The sequence below is a fragment of the Natator depressus genome, chromosome 12, assembly GCF_965152275.1.
Source record: "Natator depressus isolate rNatDep1 chromosome 12, rNatDep2.hap1, whole genome shotgun sequence".
NCBI lineage: Eukaryota > Metazoa > Chordata > Testudines > Cheloniidae > Natator > Natator depressus.
The window spans coordinates 2,701,435-2,723,952 of record NC_134245.1 but is presented as its reverse complement, the minus strand read 5'-3'; the positions used below and the strand labels follow the sequence as shown (position 1 = coordinate 2,723,952).

The following is a 22,518-nucleotide window of genomic DNA, read 5'->3' as shown; positions in this document are numbered from 1 at the left end:
GGAACACATGACTTATGAGGAGAGGCTGAGGGAACTGGGATTGTTTAGTCTGCAGAAGAGACGAATGAGGGGGGATTTGATAGCTGCTTTCAACTACCTGAGACGTGGTTCCAAAGAGGATGGCTCTAGACTGTTCTCAGTGGTAGCAGATGATGGAACAAGGAGTAATGGTCTCAAGTTGCAGTGGGGGAGGTTTAGGTTGGATATTAGAAAAATCTTTTTCACTAGGAGGGTGGTGAAGCACTGGAATGCGTTACCTAGGGAGGTGGTGGAATCTCCTTCCTTAGAGGTTTTTAAGGTCAGGCTTGACAAAGCCTTGGCTGGGATGATTTAGTTGGGGATTGGTCCTGGTTTGAGCAGGGGGTTGGACTAGATGACCTCCTGAGGTCCCTTCCAACCCTGATATTCTATGATTGTATGATTAGGAAATTCCTTCACTAAATTTTTAAGGTCCCTGGTGTTCAAGGGGCATGAACTGTAACCAGATTATTTTCATCACAAGACAATTGTTTTAAAGGAGCCTGAAACACTCATGTCTGGCTCCTAGTGTGGTAGGAAACTGGGCTAGACAAACCAGGGTTGGGCGAGCTGCTAGAGGGATTGGAATTAACCCTTGGCTGCTGAGAGGGCGGCAAAGAGGAAGCCCCCCGGAGAAAGAACAATCGGTGTGGCGGACACATGGGGTGCGCGCTGCGGCTTGGAGACCCTAAAAGCGCAACCCGCGGAGGGGGCGCTTCCTGCCACCAGCACACGAGGGGCTCCCCCGCCTGCCTGCCGGGGCCCTCTGCGGGCTCTGATCTCCAGCTGGAAGGCCCCGTCCGGCGGGACGACAACCCGCGCGTGCCGCGCAGCACCTGCTGCGCGCGGGTCTCTCCCCCGCGCCGGCCCCGCGTGCACACCGCCCGCCCGGCCGCGGGGGCGCTCGCGTGCGCGGGGCTCGCCGGGCGCCTCTCCGCGCGCCGAGCGAGGCCTCTCCTCAGCGCGGCGTAAGGCGCCGGGCAGCCGCGGCCAGCCAGCGTCAGCTCCCGCCGCAGCCATGGCCCTGCTGCAGCCAGCCCGGCTCCTGCTCGCCGCCGCGGCCCCGCGCCGCCTCTGCCTGGCCCCCGGCGCGGCCAGAGCCAGGTAACGGGCAGCCCGGCCGGGGACTCGCCCGCGGGAGCGGGGCCGGCGGCCACGCGCCCCTGCCGGGGGGCGCCCAAGCCGCCTCGTAACCTGCAGCTCGTGACTGGGGCTCCGCCGACGCGGGCAGGGCCGCGCGCCTGCTTTGGGAGCGCGAGCGAGGCGCTGGGGAGAGGGGGAGTCCTCTCGCTGCAGCCCGGCTGGTTCCCTTCCCCCATGATTTTTTCGCGTTACGAGGGAGCGTGTCCCTCGGCGCGGCCCGTATCGGACCGAGCTGGCGATGCAGGTGATGACGGAGTCAGGAAAGGCATCTCGGATTGGCTGAGGTGACGAGGGCGTGGTGCTAGTCCACCGCAGTGATTGGCTCGCGCGAACTGCCGGTGATCGCGCCGTGCCCTTGAGGGGCAGGTTTAGAGGGCGGAGGAGCCGCGTCCCCCCGCTGCCGGGCTCAGTGCCCGGGCGGCCTCGTGCTCCTGGGGGCGGGGGACCCTGGCCCGGCGGCCTTGGCCCGGCCCCAGGCGCAGGATCCCCGTGTGCCGCGAGTGCAGGGCTGGGAGCCCGGACACGGCTCGCCCTGCGCCCCCCGCCTGGCCCCCTAGGGTGGGTGCCGCCGCCGGCAGCGTGGGGGCCCTGGGCGCTGGCTCCCGGTGCTGCAGCCTGCGCCTCTTGGTGTTGCCCTCCCGGCCCTGCCCCTGCGTTCCGGGCTTGGCTCGTCTCCTCTCTGGCCCGCAGTCCCCTTTGGTGGGGTCACCCTGGCAACACCCGCGCTCATGACGGGGCGGTTCTTAAAGCGTGTGGTGACCTGGCCCTGAGCCTGCCTGGTATTGCAGTCGCATCTGCCTGATAAATGTTAAAACAGCCACTCAAATGGGAGGGGAGATTATGAAACCTGCCATGCACTAAGTGTTGGCAGCTGTACGGAGTACATGTACTGGGTAAATGGGATTATTTTTGTGTCCCATCTCAGTTACAGTGACACTTAGGTGTTACCTGTAACAAGAATAGAGGGAAGTTCAGACAGAAGTAGGGTGACCATATTTCCTATACTGAATATGGAACACCTAGTAAAATTACTCGTATTCAAGCAAGGTCAATGGTAATCAATCAGAACTATGCAGTACATACATTCAAATTAACATCAGTATGGATAGCTCAGTGGTTTGAACATTGGCCTGCTAAACCCAGGGTTGTGACTTCAGTCCTTGAGGGGACCATTTAGGGATCTGGGGCAAAAAATTGGGGATTGGTTCTGCTTTGAGCAGGGGGTTAGACTAGATGATCTCCTAAGGTCCCTTCCAACCCTCATATTCTGTGATTGATTCTAAGTTGACTGAGCCCCTGTTAAAAAGAAATACTGTGTAGTTGGATTCTTTTTATTTACCTTCTTTAAGGCTTTAGGGTTCACCTGGGGGAGACACACACCCCTACCCTCTCACACACATGGGGAGAAGTGAAACACATGCTCCCGTACACCTCTCTCCCACAGAGGGGGTGACCTCTCTCTGTGCGCCATGCCTGGCTGGGTCCTGGGGATGGACCCGCCTCTCCTGGTACCTGGTTTTCCCCGAGGCAACATGTGGGGGGGGGGGGGGTCACATAGTGTCACATGCCCCCGTCCCCAGATTTCTGCCAAGATTCACACCAGAATGTGGTCAGCAGCAGCCTTTCATCACTGTGCAGGTGGGAAAAGATGGGAGCTGCTTCCAGCCGCAGGCAACGGAAAGAGGGATAACCTGGTCTGTGTCTTTACAGAGCTCATCACCAGTACTGATTGTGGGGGAAACAGAATTTTCCCCTTTTTAAGAAAAAAGTCAGGACACCTGCAGGAGGCCTTAAATACAGGACTGTCTCTTTAAAAATGAGATGTCTCATCACCCTAGATGGAAGTGACTTTAAAAAAAGTTGAATCGCATTAACTATGCATGTAAATGGTAAGGAAACTGAGGCAGACAGGGTAAATGAATCACTCAAAAGACAGTGAGTCAGGCTAAGAAATTGGGAGGTCCCTGGTCTGTGATTTCACTAGACACCTCCTCCTCTTAGGAAATGGACAGGTAGTAAGGATATGAGGTGTAACCAGAGCTCTTTCAAGAGTCTGAAATTCTTCAGATTGTCACTTAAAAGCATAAGCTGATCTAATGATGGCATTTCGTGCTGCCAACTGGAGGTCACTGAGCTGCGCACATGACCATCCTGGAGCACCAGAAGCTTGGACTCAAAGTAGTTAAGAGACAGCACACTCAGACCTTGGGAGAGGAATGACTGCTCTCAAGGAATCTTCATTTTCGGGTCACTGCTTGGTGTTCTGTGGCTCTTGTCAGTGTGGCAAAGCAAGGCTTCCTCACTGGGCTCTTAGAGGAACAAAAGAAACATTAGTGTTGTACTGCGTACTACTTTTTGTATAGGGTCATCTATATACCACACCATGATGGGGCTTCAGGGAGAGTGTCAAAAACAACATTTTCTGGTACCCTGAAGAGAGAAATTGGCCTTTTATGCTGCTCTTGTGTGCAGGTATTGCATGCAGTGGAGCAGGCCTCTAATTAACTAGACTATAAACTAATCTGAAGGGACATGGGGAGAGTTATTATACTGAGCTCTGCTTTTTAATATTCTCTTTTTTTTAATCTATGTGGCTAGCTATTAAAAAGTCTTTTCCTCTTGGAATGAGGTGGATATGCCAGATGCCATTTGAAAAATTAAGATCCACAGATATCAGATATGCCCCTTTCTCCCTGTTAATTTATTAACTAGTTACAAGCTGCCATGACCATAAGGCCATCGAGGTTTCGTACTGCAAACATTGCTTATTTTATGCAACTCTCCTTATCAAAGCTATTAGTGATGTCAGGTAGGGATTAGCAGTATTTGGTTTTCCTCCTTTCATTACTTTAAAATGGCATTTGATTGTGTTACAGTTGCTATTAGCAAAGAATAGCATCTCTAAAACTGGTATATAGATTGAGAGGTACAAAACAAATGGCCCTGAAATATAAAATTGGCTTAACATGCAGAATAACTGCATCAGACATTTAATTTATTTATTACATCTTGTCATATGACTGGACTTTAGCTAGTTATTAAAATATCCCTGACTGGGGAAGCACTTGCTGCAGCTGATTGAAGGAATGAATTCTTCAGGTTCAGTGGCTGAAAGGCTTGTTATAGCCCCTGTGGGCCATTGGCAGCTGAAAAGGTGTACGTTCTAATCGCAGTTGGTTGCAGGAGAAGGGTGACCTTTGTTCCACCTACCCTGTTTGGGGTTCTTATTGACAGGGATTATGCAATTGAGTGTAGTGTAGATATTTGTGTTGCTTGATGTAGCTGTATATTCACAGGACTCTCTTCAGAGAGGAGGAATGGCCCTCTTAAAGAGAGACTTCTGTGAGTTTCTGTATAATTAATTACACAAATGTAAATGTACTTTCTGAACCCAGGCTTTGCTGACTCTGTCAGCAAACTCCACTCCTGAGGCTGCTGTGGCTCAGAGAAGATGCTTATGTTAGAGACAGTCTGGTGACTGAAGAGAACTCTTTTTTTCACTTTACAGTTTGTATCCCTGGTGGTATTCACAATTTCTTAAGAACTTGTAACATCTGACATCTCCTTTCATCTTAAAGGATCCCAAGGCACTTCAGGGTTAATAGAAATGCAGCCAGTGCTGGAATGGAGGTTGAGGTGTTGAGCCATTTAAAATTTCTACCTTAAGGCATGACTAACGTTGTCTTTTCTTAATTTTCTGAAACTCGGTATGGTGCAGTGCATAGATGACACATTAAAATATTAGATGTGAGTTACCACAAAAGTATAGGAGTTTGCTGATATCTTGAGCCTTGGACCCCTCTTGAGGATCATGAGTTCAAAAACTCTCTGTAAGTGGGTTTGTAAATGTGTGGCTATCCAGAGTTGGTTAGATAAGAGCATATGATGTGCACTGAAACTGACAAGGAAAATTACATATTTCACGTCTGTTTTCAGCCACTCCTAGAAAGCAAAGCAGACATTTCTCCTTGATAAAAGCAAAATCTGAACTCTGAAAGGTTTCAGAGTAGCAGCCGTGTTAGTCTGTATTTGCAAAAAGAAAAGGAGTACTTGTGGCACCTTAGAGACTAACAAATTTATTTCATCGGATGAAGTGAGCTGAAGCTCACAAAAGCTTATGCTCAAATAAATTTGTTAGTCTCTAAGGTGCCACAAGTCCTCCTTTTCTTTGAACTCTGAAAGGAAACGTAGTTAGTTGGGTTTTTTGTTCTGTTTTGTTTTTGGGGATTCTTTTCTTTTTTTGCATTTAAATAACCCATTTATCTTTTAAATAGCTGAATCATATCCCTCCTTCCAAATTCAATAAACCGTAGAAGAAACTTTCTTCAGCCTTCACCCAAAAAACTCATTCCTTGGCTGAGAATGAACATGAAAATCATCAGCCCTAAAGGTAATCTGGAGCCAATGAAAACAGTCTTGGAATGAAAGTATTTAACTCACAGGAGTGTTGAGGTGCTTAGTGCCTGATCCTGCAGACTCTTCGCTACATGAGTAGTCCCATTTAGTTCACTGACCTGCTTAAGTGTTTCCAAGTTTGGAACCTTAATATGTAAAGCACTTTAAGCTGCTTGAATAAAAGACATGGTAAAAATACAAAGGACTTTCACCATCTCAAATGTAATTTCAAGGGTCCTGCAAAAGTAGCCTATGCTTTTTCAGCTCAATCTAAGTACCTAAAAAATTGGTAGGGGTGTGTGTGTGTTGCAGGAGGTTCACTAGTGTACAGATAATTTTTTTTATGGCTCTCTTGTAAAGTGGAAACACCACAAACCATGTTCAGGGCAGTTACCAGTTATTTGCAGAGACAGTCGCTTCTGAAGGAACACAAAACAATATTCTGCATAACATAAAGTAGCTTTAAAAGCTCTGGCTGCTCATACGCACCTTTAAAGCAGATGAACTGAGGATGAATATCCAAAACACATGACTGATTCTTCCTCCTCCCTCAGCTGACACCGCACTTAAAATATAAACAGCTTCTATGATCAACCGTCCACAAATTCCAAAACAAAAATATTGTCAATTTTAAAACTAATTAAGGACCCTAAGGCTTGTGCTGACATGCATCCTTAAATCCTTTCAAGATACTCCTCCCAGTAGCAATAGAGAAGTGGACTTTATTAGAGGATTGCTATGGTAATGAGGGCCACATAAAAATAGACTGTCTAGACAACTGTTTGTTATAGTTGGCCAGAGGGCCCAACTGAGATTGGGTTCCATTGTGTTAGGTGCTATACACACACAGTAACGGTCCCTGTCTGAAAGACCTTACAATCTAAATAGACAAGACAAATGGTGGGATGGGAAATGGAGGCACAGAGGAGAAGTGACTGACCCGGTGTATCATAGGTCAGTGGCAGAGCAAGAAAAGAACCCAGACCTCCTGAGTCCCCGTTCAGCACCCTGTCCATGATCTCACTGCCTCTGAGTGGTAATCTCCTGTCACTTGTCACATTCTGCCAGAAACTTCCCAAACCACCTGATCCTAGGGTAGGGGGTGAAGATATATATTTATGATAGGTTTCAGAGTAACAGCCGTGTTAGTCTGTATTCGTAAAAAGAAAAAAGAAAAGGAGTACTTGTGGCACCTTAGAGACTAACCAATTTATTTGAGCATGAGCTTTCGTGAGCTACAGCTCACTTCATCGGATGCATCCACTGAAGTGAGCTGTAGCTCACGAAAGCTTATGCTCAAATAAATTGGTTAGTCTCTAAGGTGCCACAAGTCCTCCTGTTCTTTTTTTAAAAAAACAAAAAACCCTCACCCACAATGCATAATTCAGCAGTGGAAATCACTAACTGTATATCAATGGGGTCAAGTGTTAGATATTTATATGGATAATGAAAACCCATTCAGTTACTAGTGAGCTGTAGCTCACGAAAGCTCATGCTCAAATAAATTGGTTAGTCTCTAAGGTGCCACAAGTACTCCTTATATTTATGATAAGCCCTCAGTATCAAGGTTGTCGGTCTGTTGTTCTCTGGCTCAGAGCTGCATGAGGTATTCTCCTTAATAGTCCTGCTGTTCATGATGGGGACTCTCGTTAAAACTGTACCTGCTCATCAAATTGAGGGTGCAGGTTAAAAATTCCAGGCCTCGTTCTCTGTGTCACCTCTACTGCCTGCAGACATTGAGTGCAGCTGTGTGTTAGCTGTGGCCCAACAGAAATAACAAGGGGTTTTTTTTGTTTTTGTTTTTTTACAGTCTGTCTGGTGTGTCCTTGACATTAAGAGGGCTCTCCCTCTTCCTTGGAGTGACAGTAGGGCAGATAAAAGCAGGTTGCTAGAAAAAATAACCCTGGGGGCTCTCTGAGGCACTAGTTCTGCACTCTTTGGGGAGCAAAGCTCCCACTGAAAGAAAACAGAACTCTTGCTTTGGTGTAGAAGGCAGAGTTGGACCATCAAACCCTGAAATCATAATTCACTGGAGAAAAGGGATAGTGCCAGCAAACTGACTTATTCTCCCTGATCAGGTGCAAGATAAGTGAGTGCCTGTCAGTGCCTTTTATGTCATTCAGGACCATGAAGGGTGGTGTAACACATTTGAATTCAAGTGCTATAGAAAGCTGCAATTCTCCACAATGGAATGTGAATTTTTGCACACCACACCCAGTCAGAGCAGTTCTGTGGGCTAAATGTAATGGTACTGAGTTGAGAGGTCTTTCTAAATTCACATGGTCTGTGCTTATTATGAGGGTCTGCGCTCTTTATTCAAACACTTACATTACAGTAATGTCCAGCAGCTGTGATCAGGATTTTGACTCTGTTGCGCTAGGTGCGGCAGTTACAGGGCTAGTTGCACCCCTGTGCCTTCTCAGGATCTCTGAGTGTACCCCCACAGGGATCAGGCCTTCTCCAGTTTGCCCTCTCTCAAACCAGGACCTAGAAACATGACTAATCCAGCGGGTCTAACTGGGGTGGTCGGACCCTGCCAGGGGTTCCCTTTGGGAGCCTGTGACAACATGTTTGCAGTGATACAGGAACAGTGTCTTCAAAATAAAGCATGTCACGTGTCAGGGGGTAGCCGTGTTAGTCTGTATCCACAAAAACAGCAGGGAGTCTGATGGCACCTTAAAAACCTAACAGATTTATTTGGGCATAAGCTTTCATGGGTAAAACACCACTTCTTCAGATGCAAAATAAATTTGTAAAATAAAGCATGACACTTTCCCAAAAGGTACACAGTGCTTAGAGAAATTCGTTTAAAATAACAGGCCTGCACACATACTCCCTTACCTAATCTTAATATCTTTATTGATAGCTCAGGTGAGTTAGGCTTAGTCCCCATCTCTGAGTTGGGGGAAACAGCCTATGCTGCTTACAGCCTGGTCCCGCTATCTTTGACACTGCCAGCCTTTTCAGTGATACATCCTGGCCAGTCTATCTCAACTCCTCCCCTCCCCTCCCAAATTCTCCCCCATTATTTCTAGAGTTCTTTTAGGGATTAAGTCTCCTCTTGATCCCAGGCTTCCCGAAACTAGAGCCAGCTAGGTGAATTCTCCCACCAGCTGAGGGCTATCTTAACTCTTCTGAAACTGTGACTTATCTCTGTCATGGTTTTACTTTATACAATAGTCATAAAACATACTGGGGATTTTCCCAGTTTGTTAGAAGTAGGAGTGGTCCCTGGCCTGAAGAGCCTACCATCACAGAACAGTACTAAAGATGCATCTAGGACAGCATAAAAAATGCAACTGTGTTTTTTGTCTGTTTACAGCCTTTTTAGTGCCTTATATTAATTTTAGTGCTGAAAATCCTCAGCTTCCATTGACTCCAGTGGAGTTCTGGCTGCCCAGCACATCTGAAAATCATCAGACCCCTTAGTTGCTATCCATTAATGATTTACAGAGAGCCTGGATTGAGCTGGAGCTGTTTGCTTAGCTGAAGCAAGTCTGAATGTTTTTCCAGATATCTTGTGATTTGAGCATGTAATGGAATGTAAATTGTTTTGTTTCCAGGATTACTCTAATTAGCAGTGCTCTTAACTGCCTCTGCCACCATAAAAGTTCTTAGTCTGGAGTGGGGGATGAGTACAGTCTTTAGTTGTGCATGCAGCTTAATGGAGAGACACAGCTTCTTGAATTTAGAGTCCAGACTGAAATTGTCACTTCTTGAGGTATCCAGGTCACACAATAATCCTGCTGGCTTGGAAGTGCCCTGGTAAAGTGCATTGCTGCATTCATACAGAACGCTTTCAGTTACAACAAAGAGGCTGGCTTTTCCCTCAGATGATGCTTGACGGCAGTGCAGCAACGCTTATGCCATATCTGTGTCAGGCAAGAGGTAAAATTTAGCTAACAACTAAGACAAAAATCGCAGATCAAGCAGGAATGCTTTAGAGCCCCAAGGACAGTGGTTTCTGTCAATATGTAAAAATTTAGATATTCAAATGTCCACCCAGTAACTCAACTTATTGGTAAGATAGGACAATGCTGACCACCCCCAGGGCCCCCAGATATCTGTAAGTACTCATCCCTGCCCCACTCCAGCCCGCCTCTCCCCCCCTCAAGGTAGTCATAGATAATTAATGTAATCGGGATGGTTTTTATAGGTATGTACTGTTCCTATTATTATCTTTGTTAAGAGTTCTCTCTTTCCTTGTAACAATGTCTCTGTAAGTACAAATAAATGCAAATAAATTAATAAGAAAATGTATATAACTGGTCACTGTGACACCATACTTTCGAAGCTGTTTACCAGTCTTCCTGGTGCCATAAATAAATCCTCCTTCAGTATTTGCCTATGCGGTCTGATTCTTGGGGGAAAAAAACTTCTTGCTTAACAGATTGGTACAGCAAGCAGGGTGTGATCGGGAATCCTCGGAGAGTTTCTCACAACCAGAGACAGAGGTGAGGACCCTTTTACTTACCACCTCTAGCATGCACCTTGGTTTGGGACTCCCTGAGACACCCCTTCGCACCCCTTCTTAATATGAACCAAATATAGGATGCACAGACAAGAGGACTGAACAGGACTGTGTTTGTGGCCAAGGTTTTTGGGGTGCAGGGATCGCTGGAGGCGAAGGCTGCATCGCCAGGTACTGAGCACCAGGGCGTGTGCTGCAGTAGACTGAGCACAAGGGTGTTCAGTCGGTCTCCCCTGAAGTGCCGCTGAAGTAGGTTTCAGGAAGCTGGGATACAATGTCGTATGAGTTGCCCCAGCATGCGTCAACAATACCCTCTACGGGAGGGGAACTCATTGGCGTGCCCCAGGGAACATCCATGATGCCCTCTACAGGAGGGAGACTCATTAATTTTATTTTAAAACACCATAAGGTTCAGAAGACAATGGCAAAAAATGAATGGAGTGAGGGTATAAGTACGATGATACCAGTGCCAAAGAGATCCTGTTACAGTTGGCCCATAGGCCAGGATATAACAAACAGCAATAGGCCACGGACTGTTTCCTTCTGTTCATAACCCTAATCCTCCCACTTCTATTCCTTGTTGCAGCTCCTGGTGGTCTCATGTGGAGATGGGACCCCCTGATCCTATTTTGGGGGTGACTGAAGCCTTTAAACGAGACACCAATGCTAAGAAGATGAACCTGGGTGTTGGGGCATACCGGGATGATAACGGGAAGCCATATGTCCTGAACAGCGTTCGCAAAGTAAGCCTAACACCAGGTGGTATAGGGGGTAAAATCCAAGCATCACGTGATATGAAGTACTGTAGCCAGGAGTCTGTGGGGTGAAGAAGGTCTCAGATTGATCCATAGGAAAGACTTTGCTTCTAAACAAACATTTGGCAGATGGGGTTAGTGTGAGTTCCTATTGCCAGCACTAGGGTGGTCTGGAAAACGACTCTGTTGGATCAAGTTGACTGACATCTGAAGGAAGAACTAAAATACTTCTCTAGGACCAAATCCTGCTCCCGTTGAAGTAAATAACAAATCTTACCTATGACTTCCATGATGTCAGACTAGGCTCTGGGCTCCCCCTTGGGGATCATGCTGCCTGGATCTCTTAAACTTTTAAGTTTTTTTTGTTTTTTGTTTTGTTTTGTTTTGTTAAAACAAGACTGATGCAAATAGCCCTTCCCTAAATCATGCTGTGTCAGTGAGAAAGAGCTGATGCTAATCTAATAAGGGGCAGTCTCATAAATTCCACTGAGTCTTACTGGCTTCTCTCTAATCCAATCTGAAATTCTGGACAGGGAAATTGGACACAGATCTGTATTGTCAAACTCATTGAAATCAGGCTCTCTGAGGGAAATTTTCTCCAGGCATCTGAGCCTTGGCAATGACCGTCCCTCTGTTCTGGGTCTACTGGTATGTTCCCCTCCCAAATGCTCATCTCCATTCCTACTGTTGAATAGACCCTGGACACAATACAGGTGTCTTTGCAGTAGGTGGGATGAATGTGCTAAGGAGAATGTGGTTGAAATCCATTGTTCTTGCTGCTACTATCTGACGTATGTGGCATGTGAACAGGGGGAGGGATAGCTCAGTGGTTTGAGCATTGGCTTGCTAAACCCAGGGTTGTGAGTTCAATCCTTGAGGGGCCATTTAGGGATCTGGGGCAAAAATTGGGGATTGGTCCTGCTTTGAGCAGGGTGGTTGGACTAGATGACCTCCTGGGGTCCCTTCCAACCCTGATATTCTATGATCATCTAATCTGACCTCCTGCACATTTCAGGCCACAAAATCTCACCCACCAACTCCTAAAATAGGCCCCTAATCTCTGGCTGAGTTACTGAAGTCCTCAAATCATGGTTTAAAGGCTTCAAGTTACAGAGAGTCCACCATTTACACTCGTTTAAACCTGCAAGTGACTCGTGCCACATTGCAGAGGAAGGTGAAAACCCCCAGGGTCTCTGCCAATCTGACCTGAAGGAAAATTCCTTCCTGACCCCAAATATGGCCATCAGTTACGCCATTAGGCAGACACCTGGGAAAGAATTCTCTGTAGTAACTCAGAGCTCTCCCCATCTAGTGTCCCGTCACTGGCCATTAGAGATACTGACTGCAAGCAGTCACAGATTGGCTACATGCCATTGTAGGCAGTCTCATCATGCCATCCCCTCCATAAACTTATGAAGCTCAGTCTTGAAGACAGTTAGGTTTTTGGTCCCACTGCTCCTCTTGGAAGGCTGTTCCAGAACTTCACTCCTCTGATGGTTAGAAACCTTGACCTAATTTCAAGCCTAAACTTGATGGCCAGTTTATATTCTTGGATGGTACCTTACCATTGTAATGAGTGCTAAGCGAAGGAAACTTATTAATATATATTACCTCTGGCAGAGCCTTAGGGAGCCTGTAGCACGTTCGCAGAAACTGAACATGTGTGTTCCTTTCTTAGGCGGAGGCCCAGATAGCTGCTAAGAAGATGGACAAGGAGTACTTACCCATTGCAGGGCTGGCGGAGTTCAATAAGGCATCAGCTGAGCTGGCACTGGGTGACACCAATGAGGTTATCAAGAATGGCCGGGTAAAGAGCTAGGTGGAAGACTGGACTAAAATACTGTACAAGTAGGGCTGTTCTAACAGACCACCCTGTAAGCTTTGTACTTGTCAACAAAAGAATTCCATAACCACGAACCAACATTTCTCTTGCAGAGTGTTTAAAGAGCAACGGATAATACTTCTAGCTCTTGCAGTGCATTGCCTCGGCACATCTCAGAGTGCTTTACAACGGAGGTCAATATCGTTGTCCTCATTTTAGAGGAGAGAACTGAGACAACAAAGCCTACATGACTTGCCCATGGTCATCCAGCCAGGAATAGAACCATGTGTTCTGGTCTAGCCATGGCATTGGCCTAACTCTGCTGCCATTGAAGGCAACTCTGAGCACTTCTGAAAAACTCACTTAAGAGGGGAAGTGACCTCAATGATCCATGGAACATTGTTTTTAACTTCTCAGGCCTGCAGAATTAACTTGCTGTCTTGAACGGGATTTAGGTATTGATGAGTTAAGCATAGATATATTTTGTGTGGTAGTTTGGCATCTTACGCATTTGCATCCCTTTTCCTTATAGTATGTCACCGTACAGACGATTTCTGGGACTGGGTCTCTAAGAGTTGGAGCCAGTTTCTTGGTGAGTCCCTGAGAAATGGTGATGGGAGGAGAGGGGACATCTGTGGCTGAAGCTCATGCATTGATTTAAACTTCTTACTGCTGGGAGACTGACTTTCCTATGTGCGGTAATGGAATACACCAGTTGAACTTGCTCTCTCTGTCTGCTGTAGCAACGATTCTTCAAGTACAGCCGTGACGTGTACCTGCCCAAACCATCCTGGGGCAACCACACCCCCATTTTTAGGGATGCAGGCATGCAGCTGCATGCCTATCGCTACTATGATCCCAAGACTTGCGGCTTTGACTTCGCTGGAGCCTTGGATGACATTTCTGTGAGTTGACTGTTGAGATGGGAGCAAAGGGGGAAGGTAGTGTTGGTAGTCTCATGACCCTACTTACTTATCTTCTAGGCTGAGCCTGAATCTCAGGCCACTGAGCAGCTCCCTCATCCTGTAGTTGCAATTTCTAGTAGTCATTTGAACCTGTAAAGCAGCAGTTCTCAACCTTTCCAGACTGCTGTACCCCTTTCAAGAGTCTGATTTGTCTTGTGTACCCCAAGTTTCACTTCAGTTAAAAACTACTTGCTTACACAATCCGACATAAAAATACAAAAGTGTCACAGTACACTATTACTGTGCAAAATTGCTGACTTTTTCATTTTTGCCATTTAATTAATTATAAAATAAATCCATTGGAATATAAATACTGTGCTTACATTTCAGTGTATTGTATACAGAGCAGAAATGTCTGTATGAAATTTTATTTTGTACGGACTTAATTAGTGCTTTTTTTGTAGCCTGCTGTAACACCAGATAAATATCTAGATGAGTTGATGTACCCCCTGATTAAGAACCATTTCTCTAAAGGCTCTACAAAACTCATCACACTCTTGAGCACAAGCTGATTTACTGCTACTCACCTCTTACTCCTCATTTCTGATATTGCTGTGCCTTCTAACTCATTGCTTGCCTGTGGCTTAGTTATCGGCAGCTGAAGAAGAAACATCGCTTTAAACATCTCTTGTCTCATGTCACTCTCTGTAACATCTTCTTTAGAAAATTCCCGAGCAGAGTGTCATTCTCTTCCACGCTTGCGCTCACAACCCCACTGGTGTGGACCCCCGACCAGAGCAATGGAAGGAGCTGGCTGCTGTGGTGAAGGTGAGTTATGGGGTGGCCTGGTGTGTATGTCATATCTGTGTTGATACTACTTTTGACATGCTGCCATGTTCCTAGACTTTCTTAGATCAAAGTCTTGTTGTGTAGTCTTTGGTCTCTATTGAGCAATGGTCCATTTGTCCCTTGTCAACTTGCATGGCAACCTTACCTGTCTAAAGTAGAGGGGAGCCCAAGTGTATTGGACGGTGCAGAAGCAGAATTCACATCACATACTCACAGGTCAAACACTCAGCATTCTATGGAAATACACTGGAGGGTAGGGATAGGGTCCAGAGTGACCTAGACTAATGAGAGGATTGGGCCAAAAGAAATCTGATGAGGTTCAGCAGGGACAAGTGCAGAGTCCTGCACTTAGGAAGGAAGAATCTCATGCACTGCTACAGGCTGGGGACCGACTGGTTAAGCAGCAGTTCCGCAGAAAAGGACTGCGGATTACAGTGGACAAGAAGCTGGATATGAGTCAGCAGTGTGCCCTCGTTGCCAAGAAGGCCAACGGCATATTGGGCTGTATTAGTAGAAGCATTGCCAGCAGATTGAGAGAAGTGATTATTCTCCTCTATTTAGCACTGGTGAGGCCACACATGGAGTACTGTGTCCAGTTTTGTTCGCCCCACTACAGACGTGGACAAATTGGAGAGAATCTAGCGGAGGGCAACGAAAATGATTAGGGGGCTGGGGCATATGACTTATGAGGAGAGGCTGAGGGAACTGGGATTGTTTAGTCTGCAGAAGAGAAGAGTGAGGGGGGATTTGATAGCAGCCTTCAACTACCTGAAAGGGGGGTTCCAAAGAGGATGGAGCTCAGCTGTTCTCAGTGGTGGCAGATGACAGAACAAGGAGCAAGGGTCTCAAGTTGCAGTGGGGGAGGTCTAGGTTGGATATTAGGAAACACTATTACACTAGGAGGGTGGTGAAGCACTAGAATGGGTTACCTAGGGAGTGGTGGAATCTCCATCCTTAGAAACAACAAGGAGTCTGGTGGCACCTTAAAGACTAACAGATTTATTTGGGCATAAGTTTTCGTGGGTAAAAAACCACTTCAGATGCATGGAGTGAAAATTACAGATGCAGGCATTATATACTGACACATGAAGAGAAGGGAGTTACCTCACAAGTGAAGAACCAGTGTTGACAGGGCCAATTTGATCAGGGTGGATGTAGTCCACTCCCAATAATTAATGAGGAGATGTCAATTCCAGGAGAGGCAAAGCTACTTTTGTAATGAGCCAGCCACTCCCAGTCCCTATTCAAGCCCAAATTAATGGTGTTAAATTTGCAAATGAATTTTAGTTCTGCAGTTTCTCTTTGAAGTCTGTTTCCGAAGTTTTTTCGTTCAAGTATAGCTACTTTTAAATCTGTTATAGAATGTCCAGGAACAGACTTCACTAAACCAAGCAGAGAGAGTTTGAATACACACAGCAGAGTTGATGAATAGAGTGTTACTTTGAGACCGTCATTCTTTATCGAGCAACTTAAAGGGCAATCTCTTTAGCTGAAGTAGGTTTTCCTATTCCTGAAAGGAATCTTGTCCAACACATTGGCTAGTAGAATGAAGGCTGAAACTTGGGATTCAAATTAGGAAGCTAAACTTTTGTGGCCGACAACAGGAGATCTGTAGATCTGAGACTTCAGAGACCAGCTGCCAAGGAAGAATGTCTCTCTGCCCCCTCCCCAAAAATACCTTTTATATTAAGGCCCGTGGCAGGGGTGGCCAACCTAAGCCTGAGAAGGAGCCAGTATTTACCAATGTACATTGCCAAAGAGCCATAGTAATACGTCGTCAGCCCCCCATCACGTCCCCCACCCCTGCTCCCAGTGCCTCCCACCCACCGGCAGCCCCGCCAATCAGCGTCTCCCCCTCTCTCCCCACACCTTCCAATCAGCTGTTTCGTGGCATGCAGGAGGCGAGGGGGAGGAGCAAGGGCATAGTAGGCTCAGGGGAGGGGGAAGGAAGGAGTGGGGTGGAGTGGGGGCAGGGCCTGTGGCAGAGCCAGGGGTTGAGCGGTGAGCACCCCCTGGCACATTGGAAAGTTGGCACCTGTGGCTCCAGCCCCGGAGTTGGTGCCTAGAAAAGGAGCCAGGTATTAACTTCTGAAGAGCCGCATGTGGCTCCGGTTGGCCACCCCGGCCTGTGGCATATATCTGTGGCTCAGTGGCACTGGAAACAGTTTCTAGTAAACCAGGGCCAAAGACTCCTGCAGGATGCTTCAATAAGGATTTGCTGAGGGTGACACTGCTCTGCTACTAAATGATTGCTTGGTTCCTGAATTGAAGAAGGGAACCCAGTGATGTTGGCTTATTATAAAGTTGTGTTAAAGCATTAGGGCATTAATATGTTTGTCATGGAATGGGTCAGAAGACTAAAACACTGTACCCAGCTAAATATTAGTGCCATCTTGGCCATTGGACAGAGGAAGTGATGGGGGACAGGAGGATGCCAACCCACCTGACTGACATACTCTGGGGTTAACATGGTGAATCTTCCCTTCAGACACACAGTTTTCAAAGTATTTAGCTCAAAGATTAGTGTATACACACCTTGAATGCAAATGCACTGGTATGTGCTCCATAATGTGTGACTATGCGTACCACTTTGTGCTGCCTTTTAGTAGCCAGGAGCCCTGGTGGTTGTGGAAATGGCCCACAGCTGGTGCAGTAACATATGGGGGAGGCCCTGCATAAATATCTAGTAACGCTGCTGACTTAATTCCTACAGCTCACAGGTGACCCTGGACATTCAGCCATTAGAAGGATGAGTGACTGAATCTTTGTTTTCCCTTGCAGAAAAGAAATCTCTTTGCATTCTTTGACATGGCGTACCAGGGCTTTGCCAGCGGGGACATAAACCGGGACTCCTTGGCTGTGCGTCATTTTATTGAGCAAGGCATTAATGTTGTTCTGTCTCAGTCCTACGCCAAGAACATGGGCCTTTATGGTAAGCAGTGGGAAAGGAAGATGGCTCAGAGATTATTGATGAGATATGGAGCCTTTCACTTGCAGATTGCAGATGTGAAAGCCACCTGCACCATGAGTGACCAAAAATCCCTACCTTCTGGTGGATGCCCACCAGATCCATGACCTTTCGCCTCCTAGAGGCACTCCCCTTTGGCACAGAAGGGAGATCTGGTCAGAGCTGGGGTACTGGGGAAGCTCATGCTACTCTACCTGTGATGTCCCTTCTGCAAATGGGGACTGCTGTGGTGTCCCAGGGCAAGTCTAATCCAAATGCTGGAGGCCTACAACATTGTCTGTTGTGGTAGGATGGGTATCATCTGACTTGGACTGTGTTTCAGGGGAGCGTGTGGGTGCCTTCTCAGTGATCTGCAAGGATGTGGATGAGGCCAAGAGGGTGGAATCCCAGCTGAAGATCCTGATCCGCCCCATGTATTCAAACCCCCCCATCAATGGAGCTCGTATTGCCTCCACCATCCTGATGAGTCCTGACCTGCGGAAGGAATGGTAAGGCAACTCTCCTTCAGAAGACTGTTTGCTTCTAGTCTGCTCATGATGGGACAGGTGCTGCATAGGAATTATTCAGGACAAAGTACTGAACAAGTCAGGCTAAACCAGCTTCTCCATTGTAGATAGGGAGCACAAAGGAATGAAATCTCAGTGGAGGGTACTTTAGGGTGACCCATCCCGTCAGCCACAATGGGGCGTCATCAGCCAAAGAAGGGGGAAATTCAAGAGGCTTACCCTTGAGGGAAGCTTCTAAACAGGGCACAATCTCCCACCATGCCTGCTCAGTGACTGTTGTTAAAATGAAATGTAGTTCCGACTGAACACTGCCCCTCAGGACTCCCAGTCAAATACGCTTGTCAAGGTTCTTCCCTGCATGGGTCTCCTCTGTTACAGTAACAACGCCAGGGAGCTCTGGCACCAAGCTGATAGCGAGCAAAGAGACAGAAAAGCCACTTACACCTCTTTACCTAGAGCTGCAGGGGAGATGCCAGTGTATAGTCCAGCTCTTCCAGGAGGGGAGTTCCTTTAAATACAGCATACTCTCCTTCCTCGGACTATGCTGACTTCCCGCTGCTGCTCCAAACATAGACCCTAGCAGTGCTGTTTGAACAGGTGGACTGATCAGTAAGGTCTGTAGAACTGGACGTTGTCCTGGATGGCATCAGAAATATTTCTGTTCGTGATGAGCCCCTTGATATTTAAAGTCCATGGCTCGAGTGTGCTTAACAATCAACCCTCTGCAATGGGAAACCCTGTGAGTATGGTGATCTCACCCTGGTCCCCTCTGATTGGAGTCCATATCACACCCACTGTGCATAATCTGGGTTAATAAAGAGCCCCCCTCTTCTCATCACAGGAGAGAGAGGCAGCTCCTAAAGCAGTGTGGACTCAACTTCCCACACTGAACTAAAACACTAGGCTTGCTCTGCCTCTTTAACTGAAGCCACCAAAGTGATCTTTTGCCTGTCGCACTCTCAGTTGAGTGTGTGCGTGACCAGTTTAAAGCAGCAGTGCATAACTTCACTTCAGCATCTCAGGTTGGTGCCCAGTGTGAATTGTGAAGAGGGAAGCTTTAGAGGTGTTTCCTTGGGTAGTCAACTGCATGCTAGTCTCTGTTGTTGTCCTGCCTCACCTTTGTCTGAATCTGATGTCCATGCATCTCCTTCCTGTTGCTCCTCCTGCAGGCTGGAAGAGGTGAAGGGGATGGCTGACCGAATCATTGACATGCGCAACCAACTGGTGGCCAACCTCAAGAAAGAAGGCTCCTCCCACAACTGGCAACACATCACTGACCAGATCGGCATGTTCTGTTACACAGGGCTGAAACCTGAACAGGTAAGTGCGATTCTCAAGAATCTGCTTGAAAAACAATTCCCCTGGACTTGGGGGAACAGGAAGCACATGGATATCCACAGCAGGCTGGGCTTATGGAACACATGCTGTTCATGGGCAGGTCGGGGGAGCTGATGACGAAATAATCTCCCACTTCAGCTTTGGCTTTTTCTTTCTAAATATGTCTCAGCTCAGTGTTAAATTAAACTGATAAGATGTACCTGACTTTCATGTAGTCTCCTTGGGGGAATCCCAGTGGGACCTAAGCAGATTGCCCTAAGGCAGTTTGCAGGAGAAATTCCAGTCCTGTTGGATTGCTCTGTGTGTGTGAGACTCCTGCTGGCTGCATGCTAGTCTGCTCTGTGCATTGCCTTGAAGGAGCAGCTTGTCCTCTCATTGAAAAAGAAGTTGGTCCCTTCTGGGTTGTTAGTGGCTGCACTAGGGAAAAAATAGAATTATCATAAGATCATAGAATATCAGGGTTGGAAGGGACCTCAGGAGGTCATTTAGTCCCACCCCCTGCTGCGTCCATTCATCCAGCCCATACTTCTTTAACTTGCTGGCAAGAATACTGTGGGAGACCGTGTCAAAAGCTTTGCTAAAGTCAAGGAACAACATGTCCACTGCTTTCCCCTCATCCACAGAGCCAGTTATCTCGTCATAGAAGGCAATTAGATTAATTAGGCATGACTTGCCCTTGGTGAATCCATGCTGACTGTTCCTGATCACTTTCCTCTCCTCTAAGTGCTTCAGAATTGATTTTTTGAGGACCTGCTCCATGATTTTTCCAGGGACTGAGGTGAGGCTGACTGGCCTGTAGTTCCCCGGATCCTCCTTCTTCCCTTTTTTAAAGAAGGGCACTACATTAGCCTTTTTCCAGTTGTCCGGGACCTCCCCCGATCGCCGTGAGTTTTCAAAGATAATGGCCAGGATACTGGGCTGGATGCACCTTTGGTCTGACCCAGTACGGCCATTCTTATGTGCCACAGTGCTAGTGAGTGGGTTTCAGGGCTGGCCAAAGAACACTTTGCAGGCCGAGTGCAGCTCGGAGATCTGTGATGTGACCTGGGGAAGCCACCTTCTCTCATATAAACTACAATTCCCACCATGCAGTGCTGAGTCTCTACCTATCTACTGCTAGAATCAGGATGGAGCACTGCATGCTGGGATTCAGTCTCAACGGGCTACACCTTCATTTTAGGCAAACTGATTGTGACTTGAGCCCCTGGCAAGCTACCAAAGCAGCCCTTCAGTCAGGTGAAGTTTGGACACTCCAGAACTAAGAACTTTTTTTGTTTTTTCCCCTCAGGTGGAGCGACTAACCAAGGAGTTCTCCATATACATGACAAAAGATGGACGGATCTCCGTGGCAGGGGTCACATCTGGTAACGTGGGTTACCTAGCTCATGCAGTACACCAGGTCAGCAAGTAAATGTGGTGGAGCAGACGGCCTTCCTTCAACGTCTTTGGACTTTCTGATGCAAGAGGAAGGGGAAGTGCATTTGGGTCCTTGGGGCAAGCGGAATATTTACTTTCAACCACAGCACTTGAGTCTGTCATTTAATGTATCTCATGTACAAGGCCTCAGCTAGCGGCATCAACACATCGTAGCCAAAGCCACCTGCCCTCTCTGACAGGGATGTCACTGGTTTCTGCTCCTCTCTTCAGAAGTATCTTCTCGTGTTATGCACCCTCTCCCCTACACAGGCACCCTTCAGGCTTTAAATGTCTTGGCAAAACTACTGCATGTAGAATGATAGAACTTGGACCAAGAGCACTGGGCGCCAAGTGGCGTCTCTGTGCCCATCCCTTACTTGGGAGGGGAGAAGGCTTCATAACATAGTTCAGTTACTGTTTTTAAATGAGCTAGAACAGGATCAAGACCCTGTCCTCCCACTCTGAAAGGAGATCCGGTAAAGCATCACTGCATTCATGTAAACAGGGAAACCTGTCCTTATGCATTGCGGTGGGGGTAGAGCAAAAGCTTGAGCTGTGTGAGCCACTGCAGCCCAATTGTCCGTTTGTACAGCATGTCTGCTTGTTTTGCTCCCGTCATTCGAGGAAGGTCACTGAAGGTGAAAACTCTGTATGTAATTGAAGGTTTTTAGAGGCTGCTCCTCATGGGTAGCGGGTGGAGCCCCTATTCAGGGAGCCTAGTCCCTAGCTCTGCCCCTTCTGCTGCCACCCACTTCTCCCCTGGTGGCTGGAGCCCTGAGCCCCCCCACCCAACCTGCTTGGAGGAGCCCCGGGCTGGCGTGTGTAGTGCAGTTTGTGCATAATAAGCACAAATTTCCACCATGAAACCCACAACCGGCGGCGTCCGCCGGCAGCAGCTGCACTAGGGGAGGTTAAGCCTCCCCGCCTATTCTACCCGTCGCCCATGCTGCTCCTCCAGATTGGTAGTTGTAGGGGGAGTGAATATGGCATAAAGTCTTGCTTGAAAAACAGCTTTTGATCAAATGTCCTAGAAAACCAGCTTGAGATCCCAGCTGATTAACCCTCAGCCTGTGTGGACTTGCATCACCAACGTATTTTTAAAATTGCTTCCTCCTTTCCTGTCCGAGTGCTACCGATGAGGGGCCTGTACCACCTTTGCAGCAATAGGAGCATGAAAGGAGAAAGCGCTTTCCAGAGAGCGCATGCATGAGGGATACTGATTACACAGTCACAATCTAAGCCTCTGAATGCCACTTCTGGGGTTGGTTTTGTCTCTAACAATTGCAGAAAGAACACAGAGGGTCTGAATTTGCTTCTGAACGAGTAAAACGGAAAAGCTTTAGGGAACTCCTGATATCAAAGCCTGAATAATTCCTGGCCTTTCTTTCTAGTCAGGAATCTCAACTCTGTTCAGAAAAAGGAGTGGTGCTGTTAGGGCATGTAAGATAGATCAGTGCCTCTCTGGGGTTGTCGTGTCTCACTTTAATCTTGTTTGGAAACATGGCTTGCTTCATTCTCCCCCTCCCACGCCTCCCCAAGTGCCATTCGCACAGAAGTAGAGTGATTCCTCCCACGCTAAGATTCTGCTCTGAAAAATAGCCCCATCTTTTGCCTGACCTGATCGTGGTGTGTCCTCTCCTATCCCTGCTACTAGAGAGAGAACCAGTCCTAGCTGTTAGGAATCTGAAATTGCTGCTGTTCCTCCAGAGCTGAGGGACAGAGAAGGCTGGCTTCAATTCCTTGTGCATCAACAGCCCTAACTGGCCTGGGTTTGAGACTTAGTTATATCTGTGTAACCTCCTGAAAGCATGGGGGCTGTGTCCAGGTGTCGGGAGGGTATACTTAAACTGAACTGTCAGCACTCATGGTCATATGCAGGAAGGAAAGATTCCATTCTGAAGGACGGCTCATTTTAAAAAAAAAACAAAACCC

General features: G+C 47.3%; 1 protein-coding gene across 1 annotated transcript; it reads left to right on the top strand.

The window, feature by feature from the left end:
- Positions 1–1,010: 1,010 nt before the first annotated feature.
- Positions 1,011–21,815, top strand: GOT2 (glutamic-oxaloacetic transaminase 2). The gene is made up of 10 exons (XM_074968339.1): positions 1,011–1,122; positions 10,614–10,770; positions 12,461–12,589; positions 13,137–13,196; positions 13,348–13,509; positions 14,233–14,337; positions 17,140–17,290; positions 17,649–17,814; positions 19,002–19,152; positions 20,459–21,815. Exons 1-10 carry the CDS (start codon positions 1,037–1,039, stop codon positions 20,579–20,581), a joined length of 1,290 nt encoding a protein of 429 aa, XP_074824440.1. The 5' UTR covers positions 1,011–1,036; the 3' UTR covers positions 20,582–21,815.
- The last annotated feature ends 703 nt before the right edge of the window (positions 21,816–22,518 follow it).